Raw genomic sequence first — 21,691 nt, 5'->3', positions numbered from 1 at the left:
TTGCAAATATCCATAGATAAACCCAGTGACTATGAAGATTTATAGTAATGGTTTGGGGTTTCTTTTTGATGACCTTGTTTTCTGTACAAAAGCTGTTAGGCACAATAATTGAAAAAAAAATTTGGAAAGGTCTTCCATAGAATTTTTCTTAGTCTACTCCAGTAATATGATTGTTTTCTTATTTGCCAGAGAAAGTAAATTTCTTCACTTACCACTGAAGGATAACGACATGCAGAAAAGAGCCTTTGCAGGTAAGAGCACTGAATTATTTCACACCAGAGCTCTCAGGTTTCTAGTATAGGTTGTTAAACCCACCCAGGGACATGAACGTTGCATCTTACTGGATACTCCCACCCATAGTACTTTGTTTCCAATTGTGAGTTACCTTTGTTGCCACGTGGATGTTGGATCCTTTCTCCAAAAGTAAAGTCACCATGTCAGTGTGACCTTCCTGGGAGGCCAAATGAAGTGGGGTGACTCCCTGCTTGGTCAAAATGTTGGTCTCAGCCCCGTAGTTCAACAGAGTGGTAGCTATCTGCATCTGGTTTTTCTTGGCAGCAATATGGAGAGGGGTGTATCCATTCTGACACCAGGCAGGAAAAAAAGGGAAAATAAAGTTACTGCAACAGCCATGTAAGCCTAAGAAGTCAGGCGCCATAAACCAGTATTATTTGATGCTATGCCTGTTATTAGAGATGAGAGTTCATTAAATTTTCAAGGCCAGACATGTCCCACATGGCCCTGCTGTTGTGTTGCTTTGTCCATCTGTTATTTTCGCTGCCTAAACCAGAACAAAGCCAGCCCTCACCAGGATGGGCAGGACTGTTCCACCAATACCTTCAAATTAGTCCGAGTTTGACACCTACATTTTGTACAACCAATGTTGCAAATAATCCCTTTTGAACAGTGAGTGACATTGCCCATGATGACTGATGGGTGCACACCCTTCATCACATTATGCTTTTTTAGAGCACATGAGTAGAGATGTGTTTGCATATGAAATTTTGATACACGTGTCAGTCACAGGCTGGAAAAAGCAATGGGGTGGAATGGTTTTGTGATTAATTCAATCATTTAAGCATAGAAGAATGGCACTTTCTGGCAATAAGACAACTTCCTAATTCTTTATAACACATTGTGAGGGAAAAATCCCAGGTGCCAGCACACAGGTACTGCGGGGGGTGCTTGGTTGGGTTGTCCTGTGGCCGTTTTGCTGTGTTTTTTTTAAGTTTCTCAAACTATCCTGCTTCCTATGCACTGCCAAGGAAACCACATTCCCAATACAATCCTTGAGCATTTCCTGAAAGCCTGTAGATCAGCAGCCTTGCATAGAGCAGGACACTATCTGGTGTTGCACCTATCTGGTCACCATTTTCCCCTTACAGCAGCTTTTGCTTTACACAGCAATAGCACACCACCACTCCTAACCCTGGAATGATCTGTGTGCACGGTCAGAATGCACATTTCTAAAGTTATTGCTAATATTATGTAATAGTGAGGTGACTTCCAACTGCAACCAAACCTCTGACAGAGCTGAGTCCCCTCAGGGCTCCACAGTGTCCCCTCAGAGCTCCCCTCACCTGCACAGTGACACCACTACACCACTCCTAACCCCGGAATAAAATGCTTAATGTCATTGCTAACATTGCACAATAGTGAAGTGACTTCCAGCTGTGACTAAAACTGGTGGGACTGACTCCCCTCAGCGCCAGGGCTCCCCTCAGGGCTGCCCTCACAGACGCAGCGATACCGCGACACCACCGAAATTAACTCCCCTTGTGCTCATTCCCTGTCTGCCTGGCCAGAATATACATTTTTTTACGCCGTTGCTACCGCTGCGCAGTAAAAAATGGCCCGGCTGCCCCCGGGCTCCCCTCATGGCGGGCGGGCTCACCTTGGCGGTGGCGTGAGGCGAGGCGCCCTTCTCCAGCAGCAGCAGCGCCACCTTCTGGTTGTCGTAGTGCGCCGCCACGTGCAGCGGGGTCAGGCCGTTCTGCAAGGGCGGCGACGGCGTTAGCGCGTTACGGGACACGGGCCGGAGGGGACACGGGGGCTGTGGGATGGAAGGGTTGGGGGGAGCAAGGGACAGAAGGGACGGGGGAGAGGCAGTGGGGATGGACAGCAAGGGCATGGCAAGCAGGTGACTGTTAGTGGGGAGAAGCAGCGCACCAGGCAAACCACGGTGGCAGTCGCTGGCTTTCATCACCTACACCTGGGGATGGTGGGGCTTTGTCCCTGTGTTTATCCATTGGGAATTTAGGTAGCTTTATGGAACCCGTGCTTCCTGAGCCAAAGATACACATCTGCCCTCAGAGCAGCCATGCACCCTCCTGCCATGGACCCAAACTCAGCAAGCTGGGTAGCAGCAGTGAGCCACCACCCAGGGGAGAAACGATCCCAACAAAGCCACAGCCACCATGCAAAAGAAGCTGCAGCCTTCTTAGGGTGCATATTTCACACAGTTCTTTCTTAAGGAAAGGCTTCTGACTTTTTCTTCCCCAGCAGTACCTTGCCAGCAGAATCAGGACAGGCACGGCGCTGCAGCAGGAGCTTTGCCACTTCTAGGCTCCCATATTTGGCTGCCACATGCAACGGTGTGAATCCCTTCTGAAAAATTCCAGAAGATAAAACACAGATGTTTGTGTTAAAGGTCATGCTGACATCTCATGTCTAAGAACTGTGTTAAGCACCTGCTCTTCAACCTCAGAATTGATAACTGAACCTAGAAAGAGCAGCCTCTCTTGAAAGCACTTCAAGAAGCACAAAATACAAGAAAATACTTTCCCTTTTATTATTCTTCTCTACTTATGTGCTCTCAGGCTGGCAGACATTTTATCTGATATAGACTGTATTAGCAACACACACTGCGTGGGGGCAATGAAGGCACTTCTTCAAATTTACACCCCAAACCAGCTGCATCTTTTTTTGTTCCATGATGACAGCTTTACAAGTATTTCCTGCATCTGTCATTGCTAGTAACAATGAAACACCAATAAAATTGATTAGATAAATCCTCCAAACTCTAAATCCCTTCCTCCAGAAGGGTTGGGTGAAAAATTTTTTGTACTTGCATTTGTGTATTCATACAGTCACAAAGTTCTACTGAAGCTAAAAAGAGCCCTTCTCTTTGCCTGTTTTAATTAAAAATTTGGTAAGGAAAGCTCATGGATGTATGACAGTAGGTGGCAGCCTGCACCGTTGCCTGACAGTAATTTTGGGAAGCTGCAATGACCTATTTGCCTGGCACATAAGTCATGTTTAATGTTTATTATCATTATCATTTAGTTCCATTAATCCCACCTCAGAAAGAGTTTATATCAGGTAATCTCAAACATTTTCAGTTCACAAATCACAAGTCTATAAAGATATTATCTAGTGGGCTCCATCTTCTCCTATTCATAATTATAGAATGTTCCTGCAATACTAATTGCCATCAAGCAATATGGGAAATTAGGAAAGTATTTAGTGTATTTTTAGCCATTCTAATGTGATTTAACAGCTGGATAAAAGGAGAACAGCAAGCCCTTCCAGTAATCCATGGATCCTAATTTGAAAATTGCTGGTTTAGTCTTTTAAACCCTGGAGGACACGTCGTTGTTCATAAACATGTTTTAAGCTCCAGCTGTAAAGCCAAGGGTACTTTTATAAATAGCGAAAATGACGTGATTCTCACTTATCAAACGCTTTAAATTTGGAAAAGATACCTTGATACATCATTCTCTTCACAGTTATCTACTATCTTACATATTCATCTCTCTGTTAGTAATCTATTGGTACTGCTTTTGGCTAAAAAACTCACTAGTGATTCTGGAGACAATTATTTCACAATTCCAGACAAAATGGCCTGTTGTGTCACATGACATCTCATTTTAGAACCACTGAAAATAGATTCAGCATTTGATGAGACTGGGCAGATGCTGACTTCTGTGTTTTAGGAACATTCCTTTCAGCTAGAACAAGGTAGAATTATTCTATGCTATTTAAGTAAATAAGGTATTGAAGAATAAAAGGAGACCTGTTCATAAAAAATGTATCATTGCCATTCCCTTTTCTTTTTTGGAAATTCTGCCAAAAAAAAGCTGTGCCTTTAAATGAAAGGGAGAAACAAGGACATTTTAAACCTGCCTTTGGTTTCAGTGGCAACCAAACCCAATTTTAGATAACAGCCAAGTTGAAATTTGATTAGCTTGCGATACATCACTCCAGCCTACTGGATTGTTGCCGACCCAATAAGAAGACAACAAAAGGGCCCAAAGTGCTTCAGTTCCTCAGTTTAGCCTTACCTTGGTGGACATGGAGTGCGAGGCACCGGCCTCGAGGAGCACGGAGGCGACGTCGAGCTGCCCCTCGCGGGCAGAGATGTGCAGCGGGGTGTAGCCGTTGGTGGTGGCGGCGTCGGGGTGCGCCATGTGCTGCAGCAGCAGCTGCACGATCTCCGTCTTGCCCAGGCGGGAGGCGATGTGCAGCGGGGTCTGTTCTTCCTACAACTCAAATCCAGTGGTTCGTTAGTGCTAGGGAGCCACCCTGAGCCCAGCATCCTCCTGGGTCCCCACACACCTTCCTATGCATTTCTCTTGCAGAGTCATAGGAAGTGATAGCAGAAAAAATGGAGTAATGGAGGAGAAGAGGGTGGTGAATGATTCCTTCAGCCGTGGTTTTAAGAGAAAAAGAAAACACTGTAAGCAGAGCACCTACCCTCGCTCGGGCATCCACCAGGGCCCCGTTCCTCAGGAGGCAGCGAACCACTTCCACCTGCCCGGCACGTGCTGCCATGTGCAATGCAGTTTCTCCACGCTGCAGGAAAGCAAAAGCATTTCAGTGTCCTAAACTTCCATGAAGAAAGATCGTTGCCAGCACCAGTCCCACCCATGACAACTGGTGCTGAGACCCATCCTTCTGCCAGCTGAGACTCTGGCTTCTGCCACAGGGCAGGGTGTAAATACATGTGGCTGTACCTGGAATGCCTTGGTTTGCCATCTGGACAATCCAGGACTCAAGCACTGAGAGACAGAATGAAAATCCTGGCTTAGGAAAAATTCTGTCAGATAGACTTGCCCTAGTCACGTATGCCCCTCAGCTTGCTACGTACCAGAGCATCAGCTCGTGTGCTGCACAGGAGATGAGAGTACACTGAGCTGTGTCTCTCTAGGGATTGCACGGCACAGGAGCCTCAAGATGGAAGGGGATAATTTTCCAGATGGTCCCCTCCTGCACACTGTGCGGAGCTGGCAGCAGTAAGAGGCCTTGCAACGGCTGAGCACAACTCAGCCAGCACACGGAATGTGTAAAATCTGTACTCAGCAGTGTGGCTCTGGCTCCAGGCTGTGGAATGGATCTTGTTTCAAGCCTTTTGTAGCTCTCAGAATTTGAAGGATATGAAATATTGGAAAGCATTTTCAGATCAGGAATATTCAAAAAAACCACTGAAATGAGGATTCCTTGAGGACAGCATTCCTAGTTTAATTGGGCTCCGTTCTTTGAGTGCAGTGTCCCAAAGTGGACTGAAACGGTCCCTGGGCAGCTCACCAGCATCTGGTGCATCAGGTCTTGGGACAGCTCTGCAATCTGAAGCTCTATTCATCTCACGTTGTATCATGAGAACACAGCAGGACCCATCATTTCTTTGTGTTATTTGTTCATAATTCTAACACCAGAGCTGGAGAATATTCTGTTGTAAGGCCTTTCTCCCCTTGACTACCACTTAAACTGCAACTGCCAAAATGAGCACCCTAGTCAAGACCTTTTACATCAGAATGGGGAATCATGTCCTCTTGTCCTCATCTAGATGGAGGGAAAGAAGTAGCTTTAGCTTGCCTGCTAATAGGGATTTTTACTTACAGCAAACCCTCCTCACCAGGAGTTGACTTATCTTGTCATTTGTAAATTAACATTGTATTACCAGCTGTGATTAGTAGGTATGCAAGAAAAAAATCCCACAGCCCTAGCTAAAAATCTTAATCATTCCATCTATATATAAAGTTTATTAACTGAAGAATAAGCTGTTTAATACGTGAAAATACTCTAAAGATCAAATTTCTGCAACGACCCTTTTTGGTCGAATTAGCAAAGCAATTTAGGTTTTGGAAACAGTAATTCAACAGGGAAACTCAGCTTACCAAGTGAAAGCCAAGACACCTGTGTAGCAGAAATTGGAAAGTGTTAAACTTTGCACACAAATGCCTGGTAACACAATATTTTTAACTGCTTCCACAAGGATTTTGTGTTGGTTTTTTTATTATCGATAAAGTTCTTGCATAAGGATTGCTTCCATAACAAAGTATGGAAAGTCTATTTAAATGATTCACATTAACAATTCTGCATGCTAACAATTTCACTGGGTTGCATCTAAGATTTTTCTATCTGAGAAAAAATAATGAGCACCAGGATTACTAAATTTTTGTTGTTTTTGCTGCTGGGAACACTTACCTATAACCTTATGTACTGAAAAAAGCTGCTTCCCAAGTACAGGTGGTCCCAAGTTGAATATTTGTTTACGCTGATAAATTCAAACAGTAAAATATCTTACGAAATACATCTCAGAAAATGATAATGTTGTTTTTGTTCGTTCATTTTTTTCCCCCCTATTTTTGGTAACTAGGCTGTTGGTATACAAACACTGATTTCTATGGTAAGTCAGGTTCTGCATTTTGTGTTACTTCCCAAAGGTCACATTTTCCAGATTTAATCACTGGTTCCTGGAATTTCCTGTCTAAGAAGAACATCTTGAGTTTCCCAGGTTTGTTTTTTGTTTAATCATTGGGGTTTTAAGCATTTCATACTCTTTCACTGACAGGAATGACACAATTTCATGGCAGCCAGCGAAGTCATGCAGGCAGAAATTAGAGCCATTTGGACTTGAATTTCATCCTTCAGAACAGAAACACAGACTTTGTGGGATTTGGTTTATAATCCATTTTGGATGGTTTTGGTGTGCTTTGTCTGTTTCTAAGGAAAACTTTACCTACTTGAGCATTGTTGCAGATCACATGAAACCAGAGATGGCTTGTTACACATGCAGCCATCGCTTTCCCCTCCTCACTAAAAGTGCTACAATAACTTGCACTAATATTCAACAATGTATCATTAAAATGTGACCCTTGGGCTGAGCTACAGGGTACTTTCTGAGGGTCCTGAGCAGAAGGTTCTAGTGAAAGCCATACTCACAATGTTAGTGACATCAGGAGAGGCTCCGTTCTGCAGCAGGAGAAGGACTATGTTCAAGTGGCCCATAAATGCAGCCACGTGTATTGGTGTGAGGCCCGACTGCGAAACAAAGCAAGAGCAGTTTTACTCCTCTGCACGGCTCAAGGGATGGGCTTCTTCATTCAAATCAAACATGCAGGAAAGTGAGGTGGGACAGGAGAGACAGGAAGAAGAAAGCAAAAAAGGAGAAACAGAGAAGGAGTGTTTCTGCAGGACATGAAACGTTTTGCTACCTCTGTTATAGCCTGGATTGAAGCCCCATATTTCACCAGGAGTTCCATGACTTTGATGCGATTTTTCTTGCAGGCAATGTGCAGTGGAGTAAAACCATTCTGTGCAAAAGACAGTGGTGTTAGTCAGAAACATGCAGCTACACTTCCCACGCAGCTCCATGCTGCCACACCGGGAGCACAAGGGTTAGGCTACCACAAGTAGCTGTTCTTTAAGCACAACAGGTTATGGATTACAGACATCTCCCACTATCTGAGGCACAACAAAGCAGTGCTGCTGCTTTCTTCCCAGGCCTGGGAGAGAAAGGAAACCTCCACCTCCAGACTTCACATACAGACACATCTGTACTGCCTGCCAACTGCACGTATGTATGTGTGTGTGTGTGTGTGCTTCCTGGGGCTGCACACACATCTGTGAGGAGCACTCCCAGTGCTTCCCAAGACTGCCTAACACAAGGGAAATGGAAGAAATTACAGTGAACAGTTCAGAATCAGCACCTTTACAAAGCATTTCCTGTACCTCCCTAGGAGAATCATGGAAGGTTTGGGTTGGAAAAGTCCATCTTGTTCCACCTCCTACCATGTGCAGGGACACCTTTCACTATGCCAGGTTGCTCCAAGCCCCATCCAACCTGTCCTTGGAGATTTCTACCGATGGGGCCGCCACAGATTCACTGAGCAACCTCTGCCAGGGCCTCCCCATCCTCAGAAGGGAGAATTTCTCCCTAATCTCTAACCCAAATCTACTCTCTTTCAGTTTGAAGCCACTTAAACTGAGAAAAAGAGAGGAACAGAGTGCTTATTACAGGTTCCACCTTAATCTGTCATTTTACTTGAAATCTAAGGACCTGTGTGTGTTTATTTTTATATTTCTACCCTAAGCTATAATATCCATGTGTGTGTACATTTTGATGTACCTTAAATAAAGAACTACCCCTTGAGCTGTGGTATCATGATAGTCTGATGACAGTTAATGCAGGTTGTGTCTCTGAAGCTGAACCAACACATTATTTACCACACGTGAACATTTTAGTGAGAAGCGCAAATAACATTTTTTAGATAATGTTGAAAAATTGGTAAATTTTCTAATGAAAAGCATCAGTATTGCCAAACAACCAACCAGTAGTAACCAGAACCTTGCAGTGAGATCTTAGTTTATGGGAAAAGATAATCAAGTAACAATTGTTCTACAGGCTGCTTCTGTTAAAGGAAATGTTAATCACTAGTTCATTTGAAGGTGCTTTAAAGCATAAAGACATTAAAAAAGCTGAGAACTCACATAGTGCTTGTATCCCCAAAGCATTTTGCAAACATTAACAATTTTTTAAAGTGGCTGAAAAAGCATTCTTTATAATACTTATTCCATTGCTGAACTCTGCTGAATATGATTACCGTTTCTCTGATTTCTAAAGAAATAATCAAAACCATTTGATATTTTACCTCCCACACAACATCTCTCAATATATTTCACAGGGAGTTTTACTGTTTCAGAAGTTTCCATATTTTTCACTGAATTTCATTGCCTCAGTTGATTTAATTTTGCTACTTCTATTTAAGTGAGGAACACTTTGACAGGGGAGGGGAGAAGGCAGAAAAAAAAATCAATCACTAACAGAAATTATGAGCTTCATTTAATATATTAAACACTATCAACAAGCCAAAGGCAACAAGTCCCTGATGGGAGAGAGAAAATGAGGGGGGTAGTGGGGAGAGAAAATGAGTTTGGTGGGAAGGGAGCAGAGGCAGCAGTCTGAGGGTGTTCTCCTTTTGTTACAGATGTTTCACAGGGAGGGAGGCATGGAGGGAGGGGAACAGAAGATATATTTCTGGTCATGGAAAGAAAGAAAGAAGAGGTAGAGGGTATTTGTGAGTAGCTGAGCAAAGTGCAGGTAATCAGAAGACTGGCAAGAAAAACAAGCAAGGATAAAAACAGCGTCAACAAAGATCACCCAAGTGAGCACGGCACTGAAAAAAGCAAAGCAAAGAAAGTGTAAGAGAGGAAGCCAAAGGAGCTATGGGATTTGTGGGTATGGAAAGGCCAAGAAAAATGAGGGGGCAGAAGAAGACGGTGTCGGTTCCAAGGAAGCAAAGGACAGGGAGAGCCTACACAGAAAAACAGTGGGTCCTAGTGTGGGCAGGAAGCTGGGGAAGGCTGAGTGCCCTGCAGTGGGGTTCTGTAGAGGTCCCCAGTGCAGCTGGCCATGGCACAACTCTGGCCACACAGGAGAACCTCAAGTGTTCACAGACTCCTTCTCTTCCTGACAGAGTGCAATATGTTGGTACATGAACACCCAGCCAGCTAACTGTGCCTAGTAGAGAAAATTGCAATCTTGTCTGGCTTTGGATACATTAAAGACTCCAAATGTTTCCAGAGTCAAATGTGATGTTTTCCTCACTGTTAGGGGCAATGGTTTGATCAGTGAGTAAAAGGAATCATACCTGCTGTCCTGTAAGGATAAGAACTGTTTTTTGGAAAGCAAAATGGCACCTAATAGAGGAAACTGTCATCATTTCATAAATGCAGAAATATTAGCTTTTCAATATGTTTTGCCTTGGCAATTAATTTACTAATTCAGTTGAAAGTCCAGAAATTGTGTATTCTATCACCCCTGAGCCATTAATTCATTAAAACACCAATGTATACATCAACATCAGCCAGAACCTGCTCTGATTTTAGGGACTCTGCAGAGTTCCATACCTGACATACCATACCACACAGCCACTTGCCAAGGGGTGTGTTCCATGACCAGGCCTAAGCACACAAGGCACAGGACTGGTAACCAGCAAGTGTGACACCCCTGTGGCTACTGCATCTACTTAAGGCTGTGGAGTTTGCTGACAGTTCTCACTCAGCTTTCCTGGCAAGAGCTACCAGGCAGCTTTGTTCCATGACCCATGTGGGACAGCTTTACCAGGGCACGGGCGTTGGGGTTGGCTCTCTTGTCCAGCAGGAGCTTGGTGACACGGTAGTGACCACAGTGAGCGGCCACGTGCAGAGCAGTCAGGTAGTCCAGTGTCACATCATCCACAGGAGCCTTGTGCTGCAGCAGGTGCTTGACACATTCCACATGGTCCCCCTGGGCTGCCATGTGGAGTGGGGAGAGTCCATTCTGTGACAGAACAGAACAGCAGCTTCAGTAATCCCCACTTAGACTGTGGTACATGTAAGAAGGACATTTGTTGTTGTGAGGCGCTGCTCAGTGGGCTCTGCTATTATACAAATATCTTCCCCTCATTAGTTTCACCAAAGACACAGAACTTGTTGGAAATGCATTTATTTTAGATGTATGTTCTCCAGATGTGAGGAAGAAGACACAAATAATTTTCCAACTCCGAAATAGTTGGAAAAAATAACTAGGAGAAACTGTCCTCGTTATTGTATGTGACGGGTCAGAAAATATGTACCAGGAATCACCTCTCAGGAGTGACTGACCCAGCTTTCACATCTCTGCGTACTACTGGCTCAGGAAGCAGCACAAGGGAAGTGCTGGCAGTAGCACTCCACATCTTGTGTTTAGTCTGATACTGGAGAGATGGACAGTTTGCATGCATTTGGAAAGGATTATGTAAGCAAACCTAATTTTGGATCATTCTTCCCATTAATACATCTCCTTTGGGAGGACAGTAACATTGCTGTCTTCCTCCTTGTCCTCTCAGGGACACTGTAAGCTCTGTGGAAGGTTACAGAGGTGTCCCATACTCTGACAGAGCCCATGCACACCTTGGTCCGTGCGAGCAGGGGGGCACCTCGCTCCAGGAGCAGCTCCACAACCTGGTCGTGGCCACTTCGTGCTGCACAGTGCAGTGGGGTGAGTCCATCCTTCAAGAAAAAGGAGAGAAGACAAATGAGCACATCCCCAGTTGTTTGTCCTGGCACTCTGGGGAACAGCCTGTCAGGAGTGCAGCCCCACACATGAGAAAAAGCTCCTTTTTTGACTCCTAACTGCAGCTGGCTCCACAGCGTGAAGTTTCATCCCTGTCCTTGCTTGCACCAGTAAAGGACACACTAAGGTTACTGTTTGAGGGAGAAAGCTCATTGTGTGCTGAAATCTCTTCTCAAAGGATAATATGAGGGAGCACTGCCTCCTCCCCTCCCTGGCCTCTGCATGGCATTGATACAGCATTGCCTCTCCCTGGGTTGAGGGTGCTCCATGAATGAACCCGTGTCCTTGGATTGTTTTTAATGCAGGGATGAAACAGATGATGTTTCATCACCAGAAAAATTGCTCCAGAATTTTCTTTTGCTTTTAAACAGGCATCAATATAAAAAAAGATTTTAAAACAAGAGAAAAATAACCAAATCTTTCACTTCTGAGATTTAGGGGTGAACACAGAGCTAACAATTCTTTTCTAAAATTGCTGTCAGACCACCAACTCCACAAGAGTTTTTTCCATTGCAGAACACGATTCTGTATCAAAAGACTCACTCAGGGTACTATTAATGATCACAGCAGTAGTAAAAGATGTGTTCATGAACTATTTGGATGGGAGAATGAATTCTAGGTAGCTTTTGTATAGTTTGGACTTAATGCAGAAAAATAAATATGAGGCTGGAAAAATGGTTGTGAAAGAATATTAGTGCTGAATGACTGAAAAAAGGTAACACGTAGGATATGAAAAGCCAAGTTTTCATCTCCTTAGCATTGTTCAAGCACACACTCAGAGATGTCATCAGCATTCACTCAACAGAGGCGGCTTTACCAAGGTGAAACAACAAAGTTTTTAATTGCAAGAAAAGCCTTCTCCTTTTGAGACATGCCACTCATCTTGTGTGATATCCACGTTGTTATTGCAATGATCCCATTGAGGAATCCAGAAACAGCTTGATTAAAAGGACAATATGCAGGTCTGAATTACACAGAGGCTAAAAAAGTAGCAAAACTGCCAAAACATGGCACTAAGGATGAGTTGGTGACCCTGCTTCTTACACAGATGGACTGTTTACCTTGTTGGGGTTTGGAGGAAACCAGCATCACTTTGCTTTTAAATTAAAAGTAGCTTTAGACTACACAGTGCCATTGCAACTGCAAGCTCATTGTGGCAAACCCTGCCCTATAACACCCTACAAAAGGCAGTTCCAAGAAGCAGAGCGTCTCTCATGCCCAGTTTCCAAAGCACAAAGGCCTTTCCAAGTGAGCAGCACCACAAAGCTCCACAGCTGCAAGGGGCTGAAGTCTACAGGAAGAATTTTCTCCCTTACTTATCTCCTTTTTCCAGAGGCTTTTGTGACACACTGACAGGGTTAGGTGTGCCTGGGTACTCACTGTGTCAGAGGCATTCCTAAATCCTACAGAAGGTTTGCACTGAAATTACACAGGTGAAAGATCAAACCCAAAAGCAGAATTCGTGGCCTTCAGCACTGGTAGGTGGGGTCAGTGGGAAGAATTAGGTGGAACTAATTTACTTTTTTTTATGAACTGAAACTTCAGAGTCCTCTGAGCCCTTTTTTATGACCAACTGAGGTATGCTATCATCTCATTACCAGAGGGATTCCTACAGATAATTCCCACTGGCATTACAAAGGTAAGAATATATCCCAAATGCATTTCTAGGGAAGGTATTTATTTGGTATTTCTTTCCAGTTTCTGGCCTCTTGTGCTCTACATTTTTAATCAATGTGGGAGGTTCACTTCCCTTATCTGCATGGTGGCTTTGATGTTACTCTATTTAGTAAAACAGCAAAAAAAGAAAAATTGCATGAATCCCTGAACAAAAGCAGGACAAATCCCAAGAGGGAGAAAAAGAAGAAAAATATCAGCTAAGAAGTGCATCAACTCCTCAAGAATGTCTGGCTAAAACAAAAAAACTCTACATAATTTAAAACAATGATTTCTTCTTTGTTCTTACCTACAATTCCCTTTCAAAACAGAGATAGAAATTTGCTACCTATCCTACTCTACTCTGCCATAGGTGTTTTGAGGACCTCCTACAGAACCCTCTTCCCTTCTCTCTTTCTGCTGTGTGGAAAACATCATGTATTGTTGCCATTACATTGCAAGAATTCTATTGTCACTATATTGCAAAGGTTCCACATTGCTAGAGAGTTTGGTACCTCCTTGATGTTTCTGGTAGGCAGCTCCTCTCAGCACTGACCCTTCTTCTCACAGCAGCCAACTGACTCCAGATCCCCTCAACCAACCAACCCACTTTTTTATAACACTCTTCTTATTATTGGCTACAGCTGTGGCCTGTTAAAGTCAGGCCTACTCCTAATCTTTAATAATTAACCCGGCTGCAACTCTTTAGGGGGTAAGATTACTTTCTATACTACCTTTATTTACTTATATTCTATCCCCCTACAATGTATATTTAAAAATTATTGTGTATTTAATACTTCTAATTCTTTTGCTTATATCTGTTGTTTAAAGATGAGGGAGATTTCAAAGAGAAAGCTGTTGTAGTAGCAGAATCAGTAAAGAAGACAATGCAGACAAGCTGACATGAGCCAACATGAAGAGACACACTGGTGTACCAAATAAATCCTTTTTTGCACCATTATCTATTTGCCATGAGCCTCAATGCTCTCAAAGAGGCTTCAGGAGCTGGCCTAAGTACTTTGTCAGTCATTCCTTTGCTAATTGAAGAACACACAGTGACCAACACACCACCCAACAGGACATCCAGCTCTGGATCAGAGTGACACAGACATTGAAGCACAGATAATGGATATCCCATCAACACAAAGGCTGCCATGTCAGGAGACAAGAAATTCAGCAATTTGATGTTTAGAGAAGTTTAACAATTATCTCCTTGCCCTGCATTGTATGGAATGAAGAGTTAAATGTTTGTATCTTCCCAGTGACATTTTACACCTGGTGCTCTGCTGTTCCCAAATGTGGTACTCTCCTAACTCACTCTGTGATGTAACCAACAGCTGGGTCACCCTGAGAAATGGCAATGCAATCCCCTCTGTGTGCATGGAAGGCAGGAAATTCCATCAATGTTAATTCTCTCTCAAACGCTTCTCAAAATATAAGGAAAACTTGTGCTTTTTTTTCCTTGAAAATCAATCACTGGTCATTTTTAACCTGCAGAATTAATTCTGAATGCTGTGCATGACTCCTAACTGTAGGGCTTCCAAAGATGAATTATTTGGTCATTTCACAAATGTTTTCTTTCAGCTTAGCAGAGACACAGAGACAAAAAGCAGCTGTGCTTATGAGGGATGTTTAATGGGAAATGATGTGGGCAACAGATTCACAGGACAGTTGCTCACATTCAGCGCTCATTCAACCAAAAACTAATTCTAGAAATGAACATCAAAGGCCAAATTATCAACGAATTATTCTAAACTGCAGTTGCATGTTCTCATTTTCATAAGGGTGAAGTAAAGTTTTAGTATTTCATATGTCAAATATGCAAAATTGTCTAAATTTTCTTGACAAATAAAGGGATTTTAATTTGTTCATTTTTCATTACGACTAAACCCAATCTCTAAAAATGAACAAGGTGAGTCTTCCTCTTGCTTTAAGCTCTTGGCATAATTAAACATGCTGTAAAGTATTCCTCCAGGTCGCCATTCACAGCACAAACTTGAAAAATACAGCAAAAAATATACCATGTGCTTGCTTGAGTATTAAGATAGTAACATAAGTAACTCCAAACAATAGTAATTTACTAGACAACTTGCTTAGACAATTCATACAATACACCTTCCCACTCCCTTGTAAACATTATATGGAGCCACTAAATTTTTTATAGGAAATATCTGCATTGTGATTAGATATTTATAATCTGCCAGAGCTTTAGGAACAGCAAAAGCTGACAATGAATTATTAGTGCTCTGTGCATGTAAGAAGATGAGGAGAAAATGTCACAGCAGCATTACTGCAGGAACAAACACAGTACAGAGCACAGTGCCAGGGAAGGGCCAGGTTCCTGCTGTAGTGGTTACTACTCCCATGGGGAAATAGCAGAGCCAAGCCTATTTTGTCAGGACACAGATGTACAAAAGAAGATTTATTAGTAATAATATCTCAGTAGGTTTCCAGAATGAGTGTTAAGGGATGTCTGAAGCACATTTCCCACAAAAAAAAACCCAAACCAACCAAATCTGAGTTGTGCTGCCCAGTTTCCTTCCTTTTGTTTTGCTATTCACATGAGTGACCTGCCACTCCTCTGAGCTCCAGCTGAGCTCCTCCTTTCTGTGGCCCTTCTCCAAGCCCAGGGGTGCACCAGCCCTTGTCCCACCATTGCCATGCCTCTCCCTGCTCCAGCTGCCCCGCTGCGGGCACACAGAACACTTACTGCCCCACACAAGAATTTTGCCCTTCCAAGACTGGATGCTCTCCTTCATTCCATGGATTTTATTCAACTGTAAATATTCAGGATGAAAACCTGCAGGAGGAGACTTAAGAAAAGTCCCAGAGCAACAAAAATCCAATTTCAATGTTGGCAAGATTGAATAGGAAGACGACAAAGTGTGTGACAGCTTCAATGGTTGAGACAGGGGAGAGTGTTCCACCCCCTCTGAAGGGTGCTTGCTTACTCCCACAAAAATGGAAATTCCAGTAAGGTGATAAAAGCCTGTGAATTAAACAGCATTTAAAAAGAAAAAAAGCATGCAAAATCAAAACAATCTCATATTCTTGGTTTTTTCCCCATACAATCTATAGAGAGAGATGATAGAGATAATACAAAAGCTGCATTCAGAAAGTATATTCCTAAAACCTTGTAATAGCCAGCAACATTTCCACATTCTGAAGGTGCATACTCTTAAGATTCTATTATATGAAGACTCCTTTTTATAGAAATACATGCATTTTGGCCATGCTAAAATTGTTTTTAAATTCTGACAATAATTCCCTGTAAGAATCCTTAGTGTGTTCCAGGAAGACTGTAAATGCTGTGGCCCTGGCACTGTGCTTCCTTCCCTCAAAGGGAGAACTGGGAATTGCCATGCTACCCTTGATCACCTGACAGTGAATTAAGCATAAATTAAACTTTCCACCATCTTTCAGAGAACAAATTTCTGCACAATTTCTCTGACTCCCTAACTCTAACTAATCATCAGAATCTGCAGGAGTTAGAATTTTGGCCAAATATTAAAATTTTAAATAAAATGATGCCACTTAAATTGTTACTACTGCAAAAAAATGTAAAGATAACATAGGATTGAGTAAAATTTTGAATATGAAATATTTTAGGATAGGTAATTTTACCCATTAATTACTTCATGAACAAAAGTCCAGAGAAGGCTTGTATGTAAATGGAAGTCACAAAACATATAACAGACATTATATAATAATATATGTTAAAATAATATTTTAGTATTTTATTATAATATAATAATTATCTACTGTTACAGATGATATTTTGTTATTATATAATATTATAATAATATTTCTAACAGATAGTAGTAATAAAAGTATCCTATTATTTTAAGAATGGAGTTTCCATTTCTGCTTTGGATGTAATATAAAAGAAATTAAATTTCACATTTTAAAAACTTAGGACTTGATTGAGAAAAATGGTATGCCTTGCAAAAAAAAAAGTAAAATATTATTTTAAAATACGTACTGTGTCAAGAGATTTACCATTATGTCTACATTTTTATGGCTTTGTGAGAAATGCCATAAAATTTCAGCAAACACATTCTGAAATGTATAGAAAATAAAAATACTAATTTCTGCAGAAAGCAGAGCTTTCCTTTGACATGCTGCATTAACTATGGAACAGCAGGACACATGCATCATTTACTCCTTTTGAGGAATAGACATTTTAATTTATATTTTTAGGCAACACAGGGGCTGCTAATAATCACTCTAATGGAAGATTTTCAAACATAGAAAGCTTTCACAGATTAACTTTGCAAACCTGAAGCACTGAAGATCATCTGCAATCCCCTAAAATAAGTTTTTGCATCTTAATTTATGCAGCGTCAGATTTCATGTAACAAAGCAAGCTAAAAATAAACAGACCGAAAGCAGCGAGGGCTGCTTTAACTGCAGGGTGTATTTTGATGCGGTGTGGAGCACAAGAACTCGGCGGTGAAACATCGCAGTGTTTTAACTCCTCTGTTCTGCAGTGACTGTGCCCTGCTGGAAGGCGGCAGGAGCTCCTGGGGAGCCGAGGGAAGGCAGCAGGGAAGGCGAGGTGTGTTAGTACTGCAGCGGGGCAGGCGGGTCTGTGCCAGGGACAGAGCACATCCCGCCTCCTCACAGCCAGAGCCAGGCACTCGAGGTGAGTGGACAGAGCACAGGGAGAAGAGAGACACACCCAGATAACACCAACAGCTGACACAAAGCATGGACAGCAAAACCAAAGCTCTGGAATCTTCCCCACCATGAGGTGCACGCCATCGGCTGCCACCGCGAGCCCTGGAGCAGGGAAGAGGCAGGAGGTGAAGGTGACAGGAAGAGGGAGCCTGTGCAAGCTGGAATATGTGTGCCTTAGGATACCTGTATGGGTTTTCAGGGACATCTCTGTACTGACATTTTGAGCCCATGTAGCAGCTGACACAGGGCAGGGAGCAGAGACAGTGAGACAAATCTAAAATTGGTCCCTCCCACCTACGTTTGGCAAATCCTGTTCTCTCACATTCATTCACAACTGCACTCAATGTTTGCGGGTGAGCAGGGATGGGAAAACACTTTGACCTCTTAAAACCCAAAACATCCCCACATTCATCTGTGTCAACTTGTCTAGAACAATATCTAAATACTGAACAGGAAATAGGTGAATTCAATACTGACATTCCAAAGGCCAGATGAACTATTTCTGTATGACATGCTCAGGGGCATGTGGAATATCCTGACTGAAGGGTATTATTAGCATTTCATGCCTCTTCTCCACGAGATTTAGGTGTTTATTGTGGAAAATGTGAGCAGGGGTGATTTGCTGTACATCTGCCTGAGAGATAGTTTTTTCCATCTGCAGGAGTTTTTAAAAAATGAAAGAAAAATAGTGAGATATCATTTCACAATCAGAAACCAAATCACAGTCACATACAGAGTTCACAATAATCATGACTGGTCTTCAAAGTTTATGAAGCAACAAACGGTTGATGTAATTAAAATCCAAGTAACTGCAGAGGTTGAATCAACCCCAAGGGTAGCTGACTGTAATATCTTCTACCTTCCTATCAGGTTAAACAAAAACTCTCATGTCCAGCTCTAAACTTTGTGTTCTAAAACACTCTTGGTTTCTTGGACATGTAATTTTGCAGACCAGCTACCTAAATACCAGCAGCTCCTAAGAAGGAGCCCTGTGCAGCTCGGTCTGAATAAATGACAATGTTTTCCCAGATGATTCCAAAATCCCATTTGAAATATTTAACCCTGCCCATATAAAATGATGGGGGGGTTTTTGCCCTGAATGACTGTGAAATCACCCTTAATAAAGGGCAGAGAGATGATGTGACATTTCAATGGGACAACAGGGAGAAGGAAACCAGTGAGTCACCTAGTTACCTACCCCATACTTTGTCTGGGGAAGAGACATGCAGCTCTGAGGAGGTTGCTTGCCTCTGTATCAGCTCTCCAATTAAAATGGACTGAGCTCAGTAGAGCTTCCACAGGGCATACTGCAACTAGCATGGACATTTAGGGGTCAGGGGACTGAAAGGCTTGGATGAGTCCAGACCTTCCATTTCCTTTTGCTGTGCATCACATGTGATGTGTCATGTCATGACCAAATAACAGGCTTATTCCCTGAAAAACATCAGTTTCATCAGCTTTTTCTTGTATGATGTAGTCAGGTTATACAGGAGATTGAAGGAAATAGCATTTCTGCCTCCTACTGCCACTAATACCAGCTGCTCTTGAGTCTGATACCCTAGAAAACAGTCTACATAAAATTAAAACACAATAAATCCCCAAAAGCAAGCAAGGAGAAAATCCCAGTCCCTTCCCCAGAAGGGACAAAATCATATTCAGGGAATAGAAAGACTCACCCTGGTTTTGGCATCGATCTGCCCTCCGCGATCCAACAAGAGCTTCACCATGTTTGTGTTTCCCCTTTTGGAAGCCACATGCAGTGGGGTGATTCCATTCTACACCATGAAAAGAACAAACGATGAGCTGGATGGATCTGAAGGTGTGCAATGGGGGTGAATTTGAGTTCAGATCACAAAAGATGAGACCATCACATCGTAGAGAATAAACAAGAATGTGCTAGAGCACCAGAGCTAGGCACACACCATATAAGCTAGAGTTAGTAATTCCTTCCTAAGCAAGAGTCCTTCTCCATTTTGGGGTCCTTGAATGAAGGAAGCAGCGCATCTGCCCAAGCAGCAAACATCGCAGCCCCAGGGCCAGACAAATACACAAACATGTATCAGAGTCCCAATGAGCCAATAGTCACAAAACACTGAAGCATTTCAATCACTGCAACGTACACAGAGGACACAAATGCGTCACTCCTACACAAAGGAACCTTCTTGCGTAGTGCCAAGAGCATAAAGGAGTGGTAGGCTGTGTAGGCTGTGTAGGCTGAAAGTCCTTGAAAACACTTTGGGTGAGGCAAGAGGTAATATTAGCAGCTACTCCAGATTGGAAGCAGGAGGGAGTCAGTCTGGAAGGCAGAACCCTGAGGTAATTCAAAGTGTGTCTGGCAAAATCGAACAGCAAACTTGTGACCTGGAAGCTGGGTTGAGATTACCAGAGGTTTTCATGCCAAACTACATAATGTGCAACAGCAAAGGGACTGGACCATGTAACTCAGCAGTTGTTTACCATAAAAGAGTAGTCATGATTAATTAGTTCTTTTACTGTTGAATTTGTATAACAGCCATATACTTTACTTTCTGGTTTTGAAAAAGAGTAACAGGTGAAAACATGGAATTCAAGCAGTATAGCAAATATTGAATACCAAAAAAGCCAACCAATCCTACATCAATTTCCAGAGTACATCTAACAAACAGAAAAGCCACAGGGAGCTGACACATTATAAGAGCACCAGCTTTCTGGAGCTGCCAAAGGATCATGCTCCCTCCAGCTGGGAATACTGGCTGTTACACAACTCCCAAGGCCTCCAGGACATTGCACAGAGACAACCTTTCAGAATTACTGCAAAAGAGACAACTTTGATCCCAACAGAACTTCAGCATTACTTTGCTCCTTTCTTCCCTCAGCTCTTGCCTCAGAGTTACCCAAAGAAACCCCCCCATTTCTGCAGGCCCCTAGAAGCAGGCAGGTGAAGGGGCGAGTCCGTACCCTGGCGGTGAAGTCGACGGCAGCTCCGCGGTTGAGCAGCAGCGTGGCCACGTTGACGTTGCCGTAGTGCGCAGCGATGTGCAGAGGGGTGAAGCCGCTCTACAAAGGGAAACAGCCCTCGTTACACACATCTTCTCTCACAAGGTCAGCTACTGAACTAGAGCCTGAGTCCAAAATGCTGCCCAACTAACACATCGTGGCAATTTTATCCAGAATGTGAATAGCTATTCTAGAGCACAGCCTTTGGGCAGAGAAGTCAGTTTACAGGTGGGAGATAATCAAAAGTGCTTCATTCCTTCATTCCCCAACTCAACTCCCTGCATCAGTGGCCAATAAGATCAGTTTTCATAACAGAAAATATTAATGTATTAGCCATCCTTAGAGAAAATAAAGCAAGTTCCTTATTACCATTTGGAAGCAACATGGGTCTTTTAGGCTGGGTATATTTATTGGGGTTCAAAAAATGATCACAAAAGTTGCTGGACTCTTATTTTACTCCTCTTAGAAACAGAAATATGGACAACATATTCCATATTGAGCTTTTGTTTGTTTGTTTTTTTCAAAAGCAGTAATTATTCAAAATGTAATTAAAGATTTTGGTTTACATGAGAAACTACTTAGTAGCATAGTAAAAGAATCATAATTATTTATATACAATTTGGATTGCAAAGGAGCTGAAGAAACCTCACAATCCATAAATAAAAAACCCCACACTTTACTTGCTGTGTTTTGAACACTAGAAGGTGAAACCTGCTCCAGCTATGAGATGTACAATCTCTTGACAACAACATGAAAAAAGATTAAATTTCAGAAACTAGGACAGGGAGCAAGCTTTTCTTCTCGTAAGTAATTCAAGTAGAAAGGGCCTTGCTTTTGAGGTTTCCCTGAAGAGCTTTACACTGATTTGATTGGATCTTGCTGATAGTTATAGAAAGGGAGGAATACTTCTGGCTTCTTGACTACAGCATGCTCTCAGCTGGGTTTCCTGCCTCTCAGTATCCAAACCACCATTTTAAGCTGCTCCTGGAACAAAGGAATGTGAGCACGTGCTGCTCTCCTTCCACAAACACTGCAGCAGCCCTTGCCCTTCCCCTCAGGGAAGAG

The 21,691-nt window shown here is 42.7% G+C and overlaps 1 protein-coding gene across 32 annotated transcripts in view; it reads right to left on the bottom strand.

The window, feature by feature from the left end:
* The window catches only part of ANK2 (ankyrin 2), a 180,130-nt gene that overhangs the window by 68,741 nt on the left and 89,698 nt on the right, over positions 1-21,691 (bottom strand). For 29 of the 32 annotated variants that reach the window (XM_074541909.1, XM_074541911.1, XM_074541915.1 and 26 more), the window contains 11 exons: positions 20,588-20,686; positions 19,327-19,425; positions 11,155-11,253; positions 10,346-10,543; positions 7,437-7,535; positions 7,165-7,263; positions 4,696-4,794; positions 4,284-4,481; positions 2,509-2,607; positions 1,895-1,993; positions 386-583 (listed from right to left, as the gene is read on the bottom strand). In XM_074541909.1, coding sequence (XP_074398010.1) covers positions 386-583; positions 1,895-1,993; positions 2,509-2,607; positions 4,284-4,481; positions 4,696-4,794; positions 7,165-7,263; positions 7,437-7,535; positions 10,346-10,543; positions 11,155-11,253; positions 19,327-19,425; positions 20,588-20,686 — 1,386 coding nt within the window. The remainder of the gene's footprint in view (positions 1-385; positions 584-1,894; positions 1,994-2,508; positions 2,608-4,283; positions 4,482-4,695; positions 4,795-7,164; positions 7,264-7,436; positions 7,536-10,345; positions 10,544-11,154; positions 11,254-19,326; positions 19,426-20,587; positions 20,687-21,691) is intronic. The other 3 variants (XM_074541937.1, XM_074541935.1, XM_074541936.1) reach the window with 1 other exon arrangement.

The sequence above is a fragment of the Zonotrichia albicollis genome, chromosome 5 (genome assembly GCF_047830755.1).
Source record: "Zonotrichia albicollis isolate bZonAlb1 chromosome 5, bZonAlb1.hap1, whole genome shotgun sequence".
NCBI lineage: Eukaryota > Metazoa > Chordata > Aves > Passeriformes > Passerellidae > Zonotrichia > Zonotrichia albicollis.
The sequence above is the reverse complement of the archived record's forward strand: the minus strand, read 5'-3'. Positions and strand labels throughout refer to the sequence as shown.